The sequence below is a fragment of the Theobroma cacao genome, chromosome 10, assembly GCF_053813885.1.
Source record: "Theobroma cacao isolate CCN51 chromosome 10, ASM5381388v1, whole genome shotgun sequence".
NCBI lineage: Eukaryota > Viridiplantae > Streptophyta > Magnoliopsida > Malvales > Malvaceae > Theobroma > Theobroma cacao.
Window position 1 is genome coordinate 20,856,029 of NC_142648.1, and position 18,870 is coordinate 20,874,898.

The following is an 18,870-nucleotide window of genomic DNA, read 5'->3' on the forward strand; positions in this document are numbered from 1 at the left end:
ATGATGCAATATGAGAAATATATCCACTTGAAAGAAAGATAAGTAACTTTTTACATGTCCTTATTTTCCTAAGAATTTTCTTATCATCTTATCTGGCTTTGCATTCTGTCACACCCTGCCACCTTGTGTTTCTCTCTTTTGTATTGTTTTGTTTTTGTTTTTATTTATAAAAACTCAATATGCATTCAAAAGTTTTTCTGATGTATTACCTATTAAATGTGGTCAGTATGTTTGAAATGGTTGAAATAGTATGTAACTTGAGTCTATGTTGTGAGCGAATGCTGAGTGATCTATATACTGGCAGTGCATCTTGGTTCTAATTAATATTAGAAATTGAATGGTTGTATGATCTCTCTATCTGTTTCTCGATTTTGTCTAGATTCTTGAACCACTTTCATTTTCATGTCATTAGGAGTTTATTCTGTATTCATGGAGATAAATAGCCTATAGAGCTACTTCATCCTAATGTTTTCAATTTATGCATCAAAAAGTATTGGTTTAAAGGGGAAAATTAAGTACTAATGACCAATATGAGTTCAAGCCTTTGTAGATCTTAATTTGGTTTGTCTTTGCTAAGTTGTTATTCCTTCTCGTCCCTTGTTTTGTGGTGTAATTTCCAGCAGCTCTATTTGGCAATTTCTTTAAACATATATATATATATATATATATATATATATGTGTGTGTGTGTGTGTGTGTGTGTGTGTGTGTGTGTGTGTGTGTGTGTGTGTGTGTGTGAAATTGTATTTATGTCTTGTAGATGGATAAAAAAATCTTTGTACGCAGTAGATATAGGTGTAGCTACATCAGTACTAGCTTTTGGAGTTGTTTCAATTGAAAGATATATATATCTAAGAACTATATACCTAGTGAGCCTAGTGTCAATCGAGATCACGAGAGAGAGCTATACATTAATGGTATTTTATATAGAGGTGATCTCCATTGTATGAACCAAATTAGGATAAGACCACTAGCATTTTTTAAGTTGTGTGACATTCTTAATAGGAACAATTTGTTACAATTAGGTAGATATGTGTCTATGGGAGAACAAGTGATTATATTTTTGCATATAATTGATCATAATGTAAGGTTGCGAGTGATTGGATCAAGATATTTTAGATCAATTGAGACAATTTATCGATACTTTAGAATTGTCTTGAAAGCAGTATTAAAATTACATAAGGATATGATAAGGCTGTCTGATGATTCCACTTTATTTGAGAAAAGGAATAATCACAGATTTTATCCATACTTTAAGGTACAAATTAATGTTAGTTAGTTCTTTTTTTTCTTTTTTATTTTTATAAAAAAGATTTATAATTAAATTGTACAATAATAATAGGATTGTGTGGGAGCATTAAATGACACTTATGTTCGTGCTTTTGTGCCATTTGAGATTCAAGGAAGATTTTATAGTTGAAAAAGGGGAACCAAATAAAATGATTAGCTACAATCAGTTTTAACTTGAAATTTACCTTTGCACTTGCTGGTTAGGAAGGCAATGCACATGATTCTCGCATTTTGAGCAATGCACTTTCAAGCCAAGAGGATTTAGAATTATGAAAGGTTAAATAATGAACTTTAAAAATTTAAAAATTGTCATTTATTTGATAACTAATTTATTTAGCAATAATATAATATTTGTAAACTTGTAAGCAAATATTATCTTGCTGATATTAGATATGGCATTCAAAATGAAATTATAAGTCCATATAAAGGTGTTCAATAACATTTGAAAGAGTTTAGTAATGTTTGTCCTAAAAATAAAAAGGAACTTTTTAATCTTCACCATTCGTCATTGCAAACAACTGTTGAACAAGTATTTGAGATTTTGAAGAAACGTTTTCTTGTGTTAGATTTCGAACCATTTTGGAATTATGACACACAAGTAGATATCATTTTATGCTATTGTGTCCTCCATAACCACATAATGGAGTTGATCCTAGTGACTTACTTAATCAATTATCATTAGATGACATAAAGTCTGAAAGGATAAGAATTATTCTAACAGCTTGTGAAGAAAGAGAAGTAACTAGAGAATGGATGACCAAAAGAGATGAAATTTCATATGCTATGTGGATTGATTATGGGGCTAGGAGAATGTAATTTTTATTTTGATTTCTGTTTTCTATTTTATGTTTTGAACATTGATATGTTGCAAAGGTTTATATTATGTACGTTTTGACTTGTTTGAAATTGTTGAATTGAACATTTAAGTTGTTGTTAACATTTTATGTACTTTTATCTTTATTATTGGTTTAGCATATATGTTTATGTATGATTATTTATTGTATTTTTTGTGACTTATTTGTTTTTAATAAAATTCATTATGGTAGAGATGCTAAAGCCAAAGTAATTTCGGTGGATAAAAACTATGGAGCATATGTTACCTGAGATCCTTGCTGATGAGGCTTAAAAGGAAATAAGCCTTCCAATGTCATTAATGCCTCCTGATACACTTCAGTAGTGCAAGCTATAAATGAAAATTTTAATGTCCAATGTGAGACAAACCAATTGGAAAATCATCTTAAGATAGTGAAAAATACAAAGAATACTATTCAAAAAATTTTAGCCAATAGTGGATTTGCTTGGGATGGCAACCTCAAGATGATCACTACAAACAGATAGGTGTATAAGGATTAAGTCACGATTTGTATATATTTTTTTTAATTTTTTATTTAAGTTTTATCATACACTTTTCATATTGTATATTAGAAAGTTAATTCCTTTTTTTAATATAATTGCAAGAACATCCTAAGCATGAACCATTCATCAACAAGAAGATTGACATGTTTAATGAAATGGCATTAGTTGTTGGAAAAGATATGGCAACTGGGAACTTGGCCAAATCATTTGCTGATATAGATTTTCAGACTAATACCAAAGCTGATGCAATGCCAATAGACTTGGACAAGGTTGTTGATAAGAAGATGAGAGAGAGCCAATCATTTTCATCAATGGGAACTTCATTGTCAGAAAACTTGGGAGAGATTGCATCTGCTATCCAAAAGGTTAAGTGATGATAAAATTGATGATAGTTTTCTTTATGCTCAAGTGATAAGTATGGATGGGTATGATGAGCACTTTTTTATCTCTATATTTGATTATTTAATGGAGCATAAGAACCAAGCAAGGGCATTCATGGTCAAGAGCAACAATCTAAAAAGAGCTTGGCTAGACAATTTCATGTTTTGTGGGGCTAACAATTAGATTTTCTGATTTGCAGGATGTGTGTTGGATATTTTCTAGATGTTTTTAATTATATATGCAGTATGAATTTGTAAGATAATAAATGATATGTTTTATTATTAATGTAGAATGTTTTTATTATGTAGGATTATTAATTTTGATTGATGTATAGATTTTTAGGTATTTTATTGTTATATCATAGTTTATGTTGAAAATTAAATTTTAGATGTTATGTACAATTAATGAATATTAATATTTTCAAACCTCTAAAAATGTTAGAAAATTGGTTCTTATATAATTTTTATAATTTTAGTGATGGAAGAAAATATTTTCCAAAAGATGATCCAAACAATGAAAAATGTTTTTGATAGTTTATACAAATAATAGAAAATATTAAATTTTCCTATAAAATATTTTACATAGAAAATATTTTTCCTCAGTAACTTATTTTATGGTTACCAAACGAACCATAAGTGGAAACAAATGAATGATGGATAAAGATATACAAACATTAAAAGTGGTTGCGGATAATTGAGATGTGAATACCTCTTTCCATAAAACCTAAATGCTACTAGAAAATTCTAAAGCTTTTACTCAATGAGATCTGTCAAACCCAAGATTCCCAATAGCTTTATTTGTGAAAACCCTCACTAATATAAGGTTCAACTAAAACCAACACCTTGAGTTGATATTGACAAACAAAATCTTTCATTGTTCTGACAAAATTCTTACCACCAGCTCCTTGATAATTATAAACAAATAATCTAAAATCCTTGAAAAATAAATAACAAAGAAAGAACATAAGAAACTTACTTGGATTTCTTTATCCCATCAGTCATCAGATTTATCTTAAAACTAGGATTGCACCTAGAGACAACGGCCAACTTGACCTTAGTTCCTAAAGAAATAGTCCCTAGTTTCGACCCATTTTTAACCAATAAAATGAAATTGAGGATTTCAGTTTAGACTTTTTTTTAATCACCACACGACCAATTCGAACTACCCTCTTTTTATCTAGAGATTTTCTTTTTTTTCAATGAATGACAACGCCTCCCATTTTCTTAGCAGAAAGACGTGATGTCTGACTTTGTAAAGAAGATGTGGAAGTGGTGGGTTTCACATTCAAAGGGTGAGCTATCTTGATTGCAGAATGTTTTGAAGAGTTCAATAGTTTTGAAAAGTTCAATGTTACTATCTATGACAAAGCATTTTCATCTTGAATAAGTTGCATGGGTTCGAATATGATCAACGTTTTCTATTGTTTGACCTTTGGGGAAAGAGCTCACTCAACTTTTCAATAATGTCAAGACTTACCTCCTTAGAGACCTTATTTTGTATGGGTTTTGGATCTGATTCTTATTTCACCCCACGTCTGAGTAAACACTTTTTCCTTTAGCTTTAAACTCCAATGTTGACCAAAGATCATTATCTATGGGTTTATCTATAATTCCAACATTGAAGCCCTTGGAGGCATTCCCCACTTGTTTATCTTTGTCAATAAATGACCTTTTTTTTACGTGAAACATTTCAAAGCAACAAGATTTCCCATGCTGATTAAGATTTCCTTTCTAGTCTTTTTATGATTAGTCTTGGTAGAAGAATTCTCTCCATGGAAGGTAGATTTTCCAACTAAGTCTACTTTTCTCGTAGTCTCAATTTCAGTCCCATTTTCATCTAGTAAAACTATATATTGAGATGCTTGGTGAGATTGCATTCCAAAATTTGAATTCCAATCAGTGCCTTGTTTGGTTTCCCTTCCATGCAATTTTTTACTAGCAAATAACATCTATGCACAAACGGTGATTCTTCCTACATGGCATTGCTATTTGTTCTCCTCCCTCTTTAACTTTAATTGGTGCTTGAGGTTTAGTGGTGCAAACTTTTTTTGAATGCCCATAAATTCCACATGTGAAGCAAACACAGGGAAACCCCTGATATTCAAATGGTTGTGGTTGTTCATTGAGAAAGAACTTGGGCAAAAGTGATTTAGAAATATCAAGTTCAATTAATATACAAGCAAATTTCCCACATTTTTCTTTTCTTTTATTGTAATTGTTAGAATCGTTAAGTTCAAAGGAATAAACTCAAGAAGGGGTAAATTAAGTATTTTGAAATCTCTTTGAAAAATCCCTTTTTTTGTGCAAATTAAAAATTCTTTTGAAAATAAAAAACAAAAAGCCTTTAGAAATCAAGCAAAAACAGTTTTTTAGTGACCTATGTTAGAAAGCTTTGAAATGATAAGCAAGTAAGAACACAAATAAAAAAATCAGGCAAGCACAAAAGACACAAGAGATTTATAGAAGTTTAGCCTTGATGCCTACGTTCTCTCCCTCAACTCACTGAAGAGTTAGAAATCCGCTAACTCAAATACTTTTTCAAGGCTGAAGTATAACCAATACGAAGAGCTTTTTCATGGGTTCAAGCACAACCTTTACACTTGCTTTTCAAGGATCAAACTGAACCTATCACATGCTTTTTCAAGGATCAAGTAGAACTTATCACTTGCATTTTGAAGGATCAAGTAGAACCTATACAACTACCTTTTCAAGGGTTAAGGTATAACCACTTTTAAGCTCTCTACTTTTTCAAGGGTAAGGTATAACCTTTGCAAGAGATTACAAAAAATGCAAGTGATGCTCAAGGAGTTTGCCTCTGAATAGGTAGAATACAACAATGACTATTGGAGAGAGGATTTTGAAGTCTTGATGAAAGGGTTGGAGTTTAGCTCAATAATTAACAAGGATGAGAACATTGAGTTTGAAGAGTGAGACTGAGGAATTTTCTATTAAAGGATTCACTTTTGCCTAGAATTTCTTCTCAATGTACTCTCTCAACTCACAAAGGAGTTTCAACATTCCTTTTATACTTAGAGATCTTAAACTAGCCATTAGGCTTTTGAATTGCAAAATTTTGGCCGTTATCCTTATCTTTTTCTAGCTTATCTGAAAGGATGTTTCAATATGTGCGAATTGGGTCTCAATACTTTAAGTTCCTGGCTTGCTGATAGCTCGATACTTAAAATGCCTTTCTTAATACTTTTATCTTCCATGCACAATTTTGACTAAGCATTGTCTCGATACATATTCCCTAAGTCTCGATACATTTCAGTTTGCTTTCTGGAATTCATCTCATGAGATGTCATCTTGATACTCTTGCAAACTGATCTTGATAATGATTTACTTGATGATTTTGAATTTTGAATCTTGAAGTTCTGATCTCGATATTGATAGAGTGTGCCTCGATATATAGGCACTTCATTTTTGTTGTTCACTCTCTGAAGGTGTTGTTTTGATATTGTAAATCTTCCTTCGCGATACATTTAGACTTTTTTTTTGGAATCTGAAGTTTGAAGGTAAGGTATCAAAATTCTAAAAGTGTGTCTCAACACACAAATCCTTGCTTTCTATAATTCTGCACTATTGAAAAGTTGTCTCAATACTTGATGCTTTTTTTCTCAATACTTCAGTATTTGTTCTTTGGAAATATAACTCTTCTTGAGTGGAATGTCGAATACCGTTCAAACTAGTCTTAATACACCTTCTTCTTTTGGCTGTTTCTTGAGACATACATAAACAAACTAATCTCAATCTCAATAGCTTCTCTTTAGGTCTTGATACTTCAAGTTAGTATTAACCTCTTAATAAATATTGAACTTAACTACTTAACCTATTTGGCAATCAAAGTCATTGGTTTACTTTAAAGTCCAAATGCATTAGGCATTTAAAATTTTGATAATTAGCTTTTGTCATATTAAAAGAAAGGATCAATTATAAAGCTAACAGTAATCAATCTTAATTAGATGCCCAAGAAGAGATGTAGCTTGTCTCAAGACTAATTCACGGTATAGATGTAGAGGCACACTAGGGAAACGAACCTAGGCAGCCACAGTCTTTAAATCTTGAGTCCTTCAAGAAAAAGACGGAGTCCAAGGATTCAATGTTAAGTAATGACCCTATATTACCTAAGGGCCTTCAAGAAGTGCATTGAGATAAATTTCACTAGAAAATCTCATCATCAAGATCTACCACATTGTAATTTCCTTTTGGTGCCTATAAAATTGCAAGTTTTTCGCATGAAGTTTTGTATACAATGGTACGACCTAGAAGTCTTACAATCACAGATTTCTACGTTTTTTATCTAGTTCTTCTTATTTTCACTTTGATATTTTGATCGACGGAATACCATCCATCGTATCAAATAAAAAGCCATCTAGCTTATTTACTTCATTCTTGAAACTTTCCAAATCACTATCATTAAAATTACTAGTCTTATCCCTTGACCCATCTTCAGAATCCATGTTCTCGTCTGATGATTAATCATCACCATCTGAATGCATTAAAATGTCTTTGAATAAAGGGTTGTTGTACACAACCATCGAATCCCTTATTAAGGCCACATTAGAACTAGAATTCTCATGTAATCGAACTTTTTTGCAAGATCGATCATCAAGAATTGTTGGTGACGAATTTTTCTTAGGAGAGCCCTCGACACACATGTCTTAAGAGATATATTCATCTATCTATTTAATATATTAATAAAATATATCTAACTCAATCTTGGCATTGTTGAAGCACCTTGAATTTTTCTCGCATGTAATATTTATAGGAATTTTTCCCACTGATGTGGCATGTTAACATGCCATAGTAGATAACGACGTGATATGTTGATACAGTATTATTACATGGTTATATGATATTTTTCACCTTCCATGTTAACATCATATGACATAAAAATGACAATTGATTTTATTATTGATAACAATTAGTCAGTCATTAGTCATAAGTATCTATTTGATCAAAAATAGTAGTACAAGAATTCAATTGAACATAATAAAAGAATATGGATTATTTGAATTTTCTTGAATAACTCAAGAATTTTATAAAAGCATTATTCCTTTTTTATTTAATGGAGTTACAAGGATAAAAGAAAGGATTTTCATTACCCTTGGGGCAGTCCCTCGTCTAGTGTGATCTTAATAAAAGAAACATTTAGTGAGCTTCCTTTCTTTGCCCTTTCCCTTGACAAATGCCTTAGCCTAATGATGTGTTGGCTTTTGCTCAACCTTTTCTTTTGACTCATTATGTTTCTTTCCTTTATTGTCAACCTTCTCTTTAGGTTGAGATGGGCAAACCTTAATTAGACCTTTGGCCACTATTATGGCTCATGTGAGGTTTTACATATCTCAACTTAAAGCCCTTGCTTTGCCCATGACTTCAACCTATCCATAGATGTAAACAAGGCTTCTTAATCACTCAAGTCCCTTACTTGCAATACAAAATCAAAAAATTCCTTCACGTACTCACACATTTCCCCTTTTGGTACTAGCCTACGTAACTTCGCCTTTGCTTTGTCCTTGGCATATTCGGGAGAGAATTGTTATCGATGCTTCTTTTAGAATGCTTCCTAAGTGTCAATGATCACCAAGTGTTGATGATCACTCCCTTAAGCTTGTCATTGTATCAACACCTCCATTAGAGAAAAGCTTTGTCCATTAGATATATTGTGGTAGTGTTGATGTGAATGGCATCCTCCATGATCCTCATGTCTCGAAAATAATGCTCCAAACCCCACAAGAAATTATTGACCTCTTTAACCTTCTTAAGCCTCGAAACTCTTTGGGTTTGGACACCTTTTATTGAGTCCCCATTTGGATAGTAGGCACACCACCTTTTCTAGTTGTCTTGAGTGTAGTGAGCTCGTCCCTAAGCCCATTTACCTTGTTCCTGAATGCCTAGATCAATACCTCTAGCATGGCATTTCATTGGTTCATCAACATGTCTTCTACTAGTCCTTGAACCCCTTTACCTTCATCATTCAACCATCTAAAGTAGACAACATACCTTCAAATTTGATTTACCTCACTTGGTAGCACTTGAGTCTCCCTTATCTCCTAGGTGGGTGAAGACTGGTCAACTGTTGAAGCCATTTCTCTCTTCCACTAATCGACTTGCTCTAATACCAACTATCATATGTCTAAATTTTAGCTCAACTTCTTGTAAATTTGAACTTTGAAATACACTTCAAGTTAAGCTTAAGTCAATTTCGATACCAATAATACATAAAGAAGAGAAAAAAGCTTGAGAAGAATGAGTTATTATTCTCAAACTTAACATGCTTTACAAATGAACATAAGAGGGTGTATTTATTGACATAGCTAACCCCATTATCTTTTTTATCTATAATTAAAATTTAAAATAAATGATTAAAACATTCAAATTTGAACATTCACTTTATTTACACTTGAATTTAAAGTTACATCAGTCTATCTACATTTTCAAAAGGGTGCGCAAATGAGCTAGCCTCCTGTCTATCGAGCCAATGGGTAGACTACATGGGTTGTTTGTTTGCTTGCGTTGCTAGCATGCTTGGGTTACTGGCCTGCCTACACTGTTGGTGTGCTTGGGTTGCTGGCCTACTTAGGTTATTGGCCTGTTCGAGCTACTGGCCTGCTTGATTGAACACTCGGACCGTGACAATGACACTTACCTTTTTAGACATCTACAAGCCTAGAAATGACTTCCAACGCTGTGAACCAATTGCTACAGCAGTGACCTCTTGCATAGCTTGCACTTAGGTTAATTTCTCACCAAAGGAATAGCGGCTTGTGATCTTGAGCAACAAATAAAACAGATAACGGTAAAAAGTCTTAAGCTAACGGCGGTAAGATTTAAAAAAAACAAATAATTAGCATGGAAAATTACTGGGTGGGACCCGATCCAAGAAATAAAACATACAAGTCAGCAAATAACTCAGCGAACAAGTCCGCCACTGCGTCGCTATAAAACCTGCTAATGGACAAGCTGCTGCCGCGTGGCTGTGTTTGAAACCATGACCCTCGCTCTTCGTCCTCACAACTTCTCCAAATTTCCTTCTCAACTCTCCACTTGCGGTTTGGCTGCCAAGAAAATTTCAGAATTTTCCATGGAGAAAGTGGAATACTCAAAGCTAGAAGGTTTCTCTTTTCTCTTGTTGCTCATTTGTTGTCCATCTTTCTATTTCGTTTCGCTTTTCTTTTTCTTTTAAAGAATTAACGAATGGTCTTGATTGTTTGTCCTTTCTTCTGTTCCCTGACATCTGCATTGTGGGTTTCTTTGGTGATTAAGACAAAAGGGATTCCATGAGAGAAGCAGAATGTGCGGGAAAGGAAGCATGTGACTCTGATTCAATGAAAATGAAGCGTCTTTCTGATCATATAATGCCTCACCTTCTTAACTTGTCAGTTCTATTCTCTCTGTTCCTTTACCATTGCAGCTTTCTGTTATATGTATGTGTTCAGTGTATAGGTATCAGTAAACAAAAGATATTGAGAGAAAGGGAAACAAGCAAAGGAATATTATAATCTTTAGTTTGAGGATTGAGGTAGTCTGACTTTTTTTGGCGTAGAATGTTATCTAGTTTGCTTTTCATTTCTGACTTTATGTCACTAAAAAACTGTCTCACAACACAATAGTTAAGTTCGAAGCAAACATCTATCATTGGGTTAAAGTTAATATTCATCTTCAAGTCATGTTTGTTCACTGCCAGTTAAGGTAGGAATCCTTGTCATATGTAGCTGACTGGATAAAGGTCTACCCAGTTTTCTTGCAAATCATGTTTTGTTGTTTAACTTCCAATCTGACTTCTTAATTGTTGTCAGCAGTGTACATGTTGTGAAGCTTTTATTACAAATAGAAGGACCTGGAAATTGAAGCTAATCATGGCAATAAGGTTATTGTTTTAATGAATAAGTGGATTGTGGATAAGTTTCTTATGGGCTTGTGGCTTGAGTTGTGGGATTGATTGATTCGATAATATACAAATTCGTTTATAAGAATGCTTGTTTGTCCCTTATAACATGTCACTTTTCATTCGATTTTATGAATTCTCTTGCCAAATAATACATTTTTGTAGCCATTTATGGGTGAATGGCATGACCATGCTGAAATGGAAGTATGTGACCTTGTGCTTATTTACTTTAGTTTCCACTGCATGCTATTGGTTCATTGCTGCCAGAGCACCTTATACAATGATTAGCGGCTTATGCAAATTGAAACATCTAGCTGAAGGCTCAAAATTGTGTTGGATATAGAGATAAGGCATCTGGCTGTTACTGCTGCACTGGTGGAGGCTTGTTTGCTTAACAGTCAACTCATATGCCTTCAGCTGAATTTTGAACAATTTGTACGAATATTTTCTTGCAAATGTTTAATTTTCATGAAACATATTAATGCAGTTTACATGAGATTCACTTCCCAACAAATTGTAAATTCTCACAGATACAGCAGTTTTATTGTTTTGGGTTTCTGTGTTGGTTCTCATTTGATTTGCAAACTTTTTCTTGTCAAATACTCAATAATGACATCATAGTGCTTATGACAACTTTTTGATGGATCTGTTCAGGTATGGATCTTGTGCCACATCACGCGACTTCGAAATATATCATGTGGATGCTTCTTTTGAAGACCCACTCATGTGTGCCCATGGGTTTGTACTGAAACTTGAAAATTTTGGTTTGAAGTGAACTATGGCTGTCTTGATGAATGGATTAGAATCAAGATTCTTCTGAATTGTTGCCTTTGATGAGTCATACATAGAGTTTATGCATGCTATTAAACTTGGTTTTCATCCACTTTAAGCAATCACAATTTTTGCTTTATTTTTTCCAGGCTAAATATCCACAGTTGAATTTAACCTTTATAAAATTTGCAAACAAATTTGGGATATCAGCTTACCAAATTTGATGAATGAAGGCAAACTAATGAAGGACTTTAGTGACTGCCATTGATGTGATTAATGGCTGCCACATGTCAAAAAATTGGATACATGGAATTGTCCATGTGGCCAAAGTTTCCAATGTGGCTGCTAAGTTGGAGTTTATTGTTTTCTTGTTCTTTCTTATTTCCTTATTTATTTATTTATTTTTAATTTTCCTTCGCTCTTTCTTTTCGACCAATAGATGTAGCCAGTGAGACAAACCCAGTACATTTAGGTACCAGATATCTTGGTAAAAGTGTGATTGTTGATGGAAAAGCTAGGATTTAATGATAGCTAATGCTAAATTCCCATATTAGGTTTTTGTAAGGAATGGCTTTGGTATTGTCATAGGCTAAAAACTATTTTTGAATCCCATCTAATAGCTTAATATTTTTTTTCTCGAATAGTTATTTAATAAATTATATGAGTAAAGATCAGTTCTGGCATTTGCTGTTATTCTTATGGGGTGAGGACATAGTAGTTCTCAACATTTTATTACAATAAGTTGTGCTGAGTATATTAATAGTAATGCAACCATGATTTCAGAAAAACTAAGATAAGCTAAATTATTAGGGCAGCTCTACCAAATCGTACTTACTTCTTTGTGGTGAAGTAACACTTTCTTCTTCTACAATGTTTTCAAAAGTGGGAGTGAAGTTTTCTTTTCCTTAAACAAGTTATTTTGGGTTTTTCTCTATTACATATATGATTTGTCATAAGCTAATTTCTAGAATATTTATTTAGTTTATGCATACCCTTCAAGATACAAGCATTGTTTCTTTCATGACATAATTAACAAAAAACAAATAAATGAATCTGCAAAACAATTCTTATTTTCTATTTGCTTTAAAAAATATGTTTTGCAGCTGGCTTGGGATTGAGTATTGTGGGAAATAAGTATAGGATTACTCTTTTATGGATTAGTTGCTTAAAAGTTGAAAGCGGATTAATATTTAATTTAAAGTGAACTAATTTAGTAACTAAATTGAACAAATCTCTGTTCTTTTAATCATGTCATTAGTATAATCTTTTAATCTTTGTGAATTTTTTATTCTTATATTAAGCAGATGGTGATTGTGGATGACAAAATTGATATTAGTATATCTTTTTAACTTTTGAAGAATGTTGATATTATATATTAACTCATGGACGTTAATACCTAGATCCGCAATTCCTAGTTGGTGGACCTTAAATTTTTAGCAGACTTTGATCTTTGTTCACAAAATTGGTTTGAAGGATAATATGTCTTGTAATTTGCAATCTGACCGCTTGATTACTAGCCACCTCTTTGCTGCAACTTTTGACTTTATCAGGTTATAACACTAAATATCATCTCATTCTGCCTTACATAAATGTTATGTTTGTTTCTACAGAGTGAAGCAGATCAAATCAGCATTTTATTCACTGTCTAAGGTTTCATCAACTCCTCTATCACCTATCATTACTGTGGATCTTTCATCATCTGAAAGATATTAAGCAAACAATTATCTCTTGCGCTTTTGAGGCCTTTCAACTCTGTGCCAAGAATTTGAGCCCCTCCCCTTAAAACTTGCTAGTGACATTCATGCTATAAGTTTTTATAGCTGAGGCTATTTGGCAAAGTGCTTCAATAAATCCTTGGCATGACAGCATTTTACTTTAGATTGTTTAATTTGTTTCCTCCCCTGTTGTGCTAACTTCTTATTGTTAAACAGTAATTAGTTTAATTTAGTATAAAGCTTATTCATTGATTTTTTTTAATGTATTTAGGTTTAGCATGGAGACAAAACAAATATAAATAAGTGATTGATATCATATTTCATGTTCATGATGTTTATTTACAAAAATATTTACTGTCGAAGCTGCTATTTTATGTGATAGGAGAGGTTTTATGGAAACTGTCTACTACCCAAATGAAGACAAAACATATTACTTTTTTTTCTCTATCTTTTATTTCATTTCTGAATCCAATTCTAAATGCATGTGTTAACTGGTCAAAATTCATCACATTGTTGCTCTAGAGAGATGGTGTGAAGAAAAAAGGTTAATTATCTTCTTTTAAACAGCTTCTCTCAATCCTTGTGATAACAAAATTTTGTTTTTTATAAATCTGTCAGGTTTTTAGTGAATCAAGAATTGTTGAATATAGTGTCACAGAGAAAGTAATTTCAGATGGAAAGCAAGAGGTCTGAAATTTATATGCAATATTCTTTGAAGATTCCCCATTTCATTTCCTTTTTTACTTTTTTTGGATTTGATTGTTGATATAGCTAGAGGTTTCTGGCTATTGAATCCAGATATTAATTGACAACAAGCAACATTACAAGTTCTTGGGGAGAAAAATAGATATGATATCACTGATCAGGCTGTATGTTGAGGATGGGAAAGTTGTTCGTCATGAAGATTGGTATGCACCAAACTCTCAAACTTTGTGGTATTTCTCGCAGTTAAGCAAATATTCTAATTTAAAATTTGGGATCCATTGTTCTACAAAATCAAAAAGTTTAGAAAATGGAATATGGATTGCATAACTTTGAGGTAATACATTGTCAGCATATACTTGAGATTTCTCCCTTAAAGCCAAAAATGGTGAGAAGAGATCTCTATGGTTTTATTTTCAGATACATGAGTACTTTCGCTAATTGATGAAATGAAACTGCCCTAGGGTGCTGATAGCAGATTGATGAATTTCCATTTTGTAAATGCATAAAAGTAGTATGGCAACTCTTATAATTTCTGGAAAACATTGATTCCCAAGTTGCTGAACTATGATCAATGTGATTTTATCCTAAACTAGCCTGCCTGCATTGAGTAAACTTTATAGCCTCTCTTGCTGACTCTAATATTTTCTGGAAGAGTGCCTAAGAAACTCTTGTGATAAGAGACAGTGGCTTTTCTCTTAAGTTCAGGGTTTAATTATTGTCATCAATTTTTGTAGCAGTATAAATGCATTAATGAGTTGATTCTCATTCATATGCATGTTAGTTTTTATGACAGATATCCTTCTTGATCCGTGAATCAAATAGGAAATGATGGACTAAGTTTTCATTGCATAGCTGTAATCATTACTTCACATGTTCTGTTCATCTGTTCTTGGTAAAGACTCAAGTTTCATGCAACTCTTTTGCAGGTGGGACAAAAAGCCTCTTCGGAACAGAGAAACAGTTAATCTTCCACTTGTTGGCCGAATTATGGAACTTACTCGCAGAGGTTCAATGCTAGCAACTCATGCTTTGATGGGTTTTGGGAAGGACCCAACAGGATAATATCACTTCCAAAATATAGAAAGAAATGTGTTATACGCTGTAAGTCAAATGCGTGCATGAGTGTCGTGGAAGCATATTCTTAGTAGGTACAGTTCAAAGATTTTTAGTGATACGAGTTTAGCATTTCCTTGGTGTCAGTTATGTGAATACAAATAAGCATATCCATGAGTTCAATTTAAAAACCATATGGTGCCCAGAGACTTGCCTAATAATAAGTTGGTGATCATCAGGCTATAACTCTGTACTTATAAGATTGATTGCATACAAGAATCTGTCCTTATAGTACATTGAAATCATACTTTGCTGATTGAAAACATATGGTACTACTTCTTAATGAACAGTATTCAGAATAAGTAATGTGACTGGATGACTAATGTTCCTGCTATGATACAGTCAACCAGAAGAAGCCTTTGGATCTTTCATTGCCTAGTCTTATTGGAGTTGATTTATTTTTCTCAATAATGTTGTTATTCTTCCATATATCAGATTGGTCAATGACCCCTGAAAAGTAAAACTTGTCAGTTTCTTTATCACCTGCTTCTATCATGCTGAATAAGAACAGCCATGGATCCAAATACTGGCTGTAAGATACTTGCAATGCACTTGGTAGCCTTTCTTGGTGTCTTTCCATCTTCTGATTGATGCTTACACAATGTTTAATCTCTAAGGAGATGACTAGAACTGATAGGGATTATGAAATTTTTACAGAAATAAATGATCGAACAGGTTAACAACAAACTGAAAGTACATTTACAAAAAACAAAAAAAAAAACAGTGAACTGAAAGGTAAAATAAAAATATTTTTATTTGTTTTATTCATTTAACAAACAAGATAAGTACTTCTTACTTATTTTATACTTATTTTTTTAAAAATAAATATATTATAATTGAAAATTTAACATAATTAAGTCATATATTATCGGTTATAATTAAGTCTTGAGGGAAACAAATTTCTTTAAATTTTTTGAAGAAAAAACTAAATATTGAATTTTTAAATGTTACGATAAATGAAAAAAGTTTTTACATTTATTTTTATACATTTATATTAAGATTTAGGAAGATTAATTTCAACTTTATGATGAAGCTTAATTATTTACTTTAAATTGTAATTAGGTTATACTTATTGTTACATTTCACTAGCTTTAAAACTATTATAATTTATTTTAACTTAATTTTTTTTCTTGTTTTTTGTCAAGTTATGTATTTTTATCTTTATTCTCACAAATTTAATTAAAATGTAAAAAATGTTGTCTTTTTAACATTACCATTTTATTTAATTGCATGAAATTATATTTGAACAAGATTTTTTTGTATTTAGTTTAACGGATACAAATTATTTTAAATTATTGTAAAAAAAAAACTAAATTTTGTGTTTTCTATTGTATGATAAATGATATACCTTTCCATCTTTAGTTTTACCCATTTACATTAAGATATTAGGAACACTAGTTTCAACTTTACCATGCAGCTTATTTATTTATATTAATCGTAATCAATTTATACTTTTTTTTACCTTCCATTATGTTTAAAATCAGTATAATTTTTCTAACTTGATTATGAAAATTTGTTCATTTTATTTTAGATATTATGTATTTTTATTCTTATTCTCACATGATTACATTAAAATTTAAAAAAAAATGTTATTTTTGAAACTATATTTTTGTTGAAGAATTTTTGGTATCTAGTAAGATGCAGACAAAATATTTTTAAAATCGTTACAAAAGAAACTAAATATTTGACTTCTCTATAACTATACGATAAATAATATGAATTTTTATTTTTATTTTTACATATTTTTGCTATTTTAAGAGGGATGAAATTAGTGTTCCTAATATCTTAATTATGTAAATGAGATCGTTATAATTTATTTTAACTTAACTAAGACACTTTTTATTCATTTTACGTCAAATATTATGTATTTTAATCTTTATTCTTATATGCATATATTAAAATTTAAAAAATATTACGTTTCAGCTTTAGCATCTTCTTTACTTACGTGAAATTTGTGTAAAAGTTTTACTAATTAGTTTGAGGATAAAAATTACTATAAAATTGTCCATAAAAAATAAATAATGTATTTTTTTTATTTTACGATAAATGATATAATTTTTTATTCTTGCACATGTGCGTTCAAATTTTAGGAAGATTAATTCCTACTTTATGATACATCTTACTTATTTATGTCAAATTGTAAGAAACTTATTTTTATCGTTACTTTTCATTGTGCTTAAAACCAGTATAATTTATTTTAAGTTGATTACAATATTTTTTGCGCATTTTATGTTAAAAGTTACCTATTTTTATCTTTATTCTCAGAAGTTTACATTAAAATTTAAAAAACTTTATTTTTTAACATTAATTTTTATTTAAATATGTGAAATTATATATTTGTTTTGTATTTTTTAGTATCTAGTTCGGGGGATATAAATTATTTTAAAATCATTTATAATAAAATTATAGAAGAGAAAGGGTTTTAATTTAAAATGAATTTTTATTAAAAATAACCTGTTAACCTATATTTACAGATCAAACAATAAAAATAAAATCTAATGGTTGGTATTGAATGATTATTTATAAAATATATTAAATGTTTTTTGTTATTTGAATAAACTGTAGAAAATAATATTTTTATTTAGATAACTTTATAAAAAATATTTTCCATTATGACTCATTTTCATCTTGGGTGATTTTCTTTGGCAGTAGTTAGATTTGTGTTGTACTTCCGGACTTGAAAGTGATTGCTGTATCTCACCTATTGGCTTCTATAATAAGGTCAACTTTGCGATTAAAAGTCTTATTCCTCTCCGCTTGCGCTGGCCTGCTCATCTCTAAATTATTTGTTTCTATTTGTGTGTTCTCACATAAACTTTGACTCAGTCATTGAGCAACCTAAGTGAGAAAAGCAGAGTTGTAATGTCCATGTTAAAGTGGTGTGAGCACTCAAACCAAAAGTTGCTGTGTCTGAAAAAAAAAATAAAAAAGAAATGAAAAGAAAAGAAAAGAAAAGGGTTAAAGACAAGAAGCCAACAATGATTGAAAGCAGCATCATATGTATCGCACATAAAATCTTTCATCACATTCTCGTTAACTTTCATGCCATCTCCCTCTTTTTGACTGCTCTTTTTACCATCTCTCTTCACACAATTAGCAGTCTTTTGAAGGATCCTAGGCAGTATTCTTCAGGTTGGTTCAATTATTCTCTGATTATTGGGGGGGTGGGTTTGAGATCCGAGAATTCCCTTACTTTCATGCAAATTTTCACTTGCAATGGAAAGAGCACAGCTAGCTTTACGTATTATAAATATATAAATATGTAAGCCACCTTACCCTATCTTTTTCTAAAGACTGCAAAAGCTCAAGTGTGTGGAAACTTTGTCTCCATGCCAATCCTTTTATGCCAAGTCTAGCAACGCATTTTTCCCCCCCTTCCTCTTCTTATCTCTTGCTCCCCTGAAAGTTTGAGGTGTGGAAGCTTGTCTTGGGTGAGAGGCAATGAAAGCAAAAAGGCGAGTTGCCTTTGAAAAGTATCAACATTTTGATTGCTTTTGGGCTTTGATGACCCCTTAAAAGAATACAACTAGCGCGCTGAATGCTTTTTGTTGTACTTTCCTCTTTATTTTGCTTTGCTTTTCTCCTTTTTCTCGATTTGAAATGATTTGCTCATTTCTCAATCCCCTTCATACATCACATCCCATAACGGCTAAC

At 31.6% G+C, this 18,870-nt stretch overlaps 1 protein-coding gene and 1 pseudogene across 1 annotated transcript; both read left to right on the forward strand.

Annotated features, from left to right (window-relative positions):
- The first annotated feature begins 1,184 nt into the window (after positions 1-1,184).
- On the forward strand, positions 1,185-2,104 carry LOC148760411 (uncharacterized; annotated as a pseudogene).
- A 7,876-nt stretch (positions 2,105-9,980) lies between these two features.
- On the forward strand, positions 9,981-15,481 carry LOC18586841 (Nuclear transport factor 2 (NTF2) family protein). The gene is made up of 7 exons (XM_007010409.3): positions 9,981-10,139; positions 10,291-10,402; positions 11,567-11,650; positions 13,294-13,333; positions 14,017-14,085; positions 14,197-14,306; positions 15,030-15,481. The coding sequence occupies exons 1-7, from the start codon at positions 10,016-10,018 to the stop codon at positions 15,163-15,165; spliced, it is 675 nt and encodes a 224-aa protein (XP_007010471.3). The 5' UTR covers positions 9,981-10,015; the 3' UTR covers positions 15,166-15,481.
- The last annotated feature ends 3,389 nt before the right edge of the window (positions 15,482-18,870 follow it).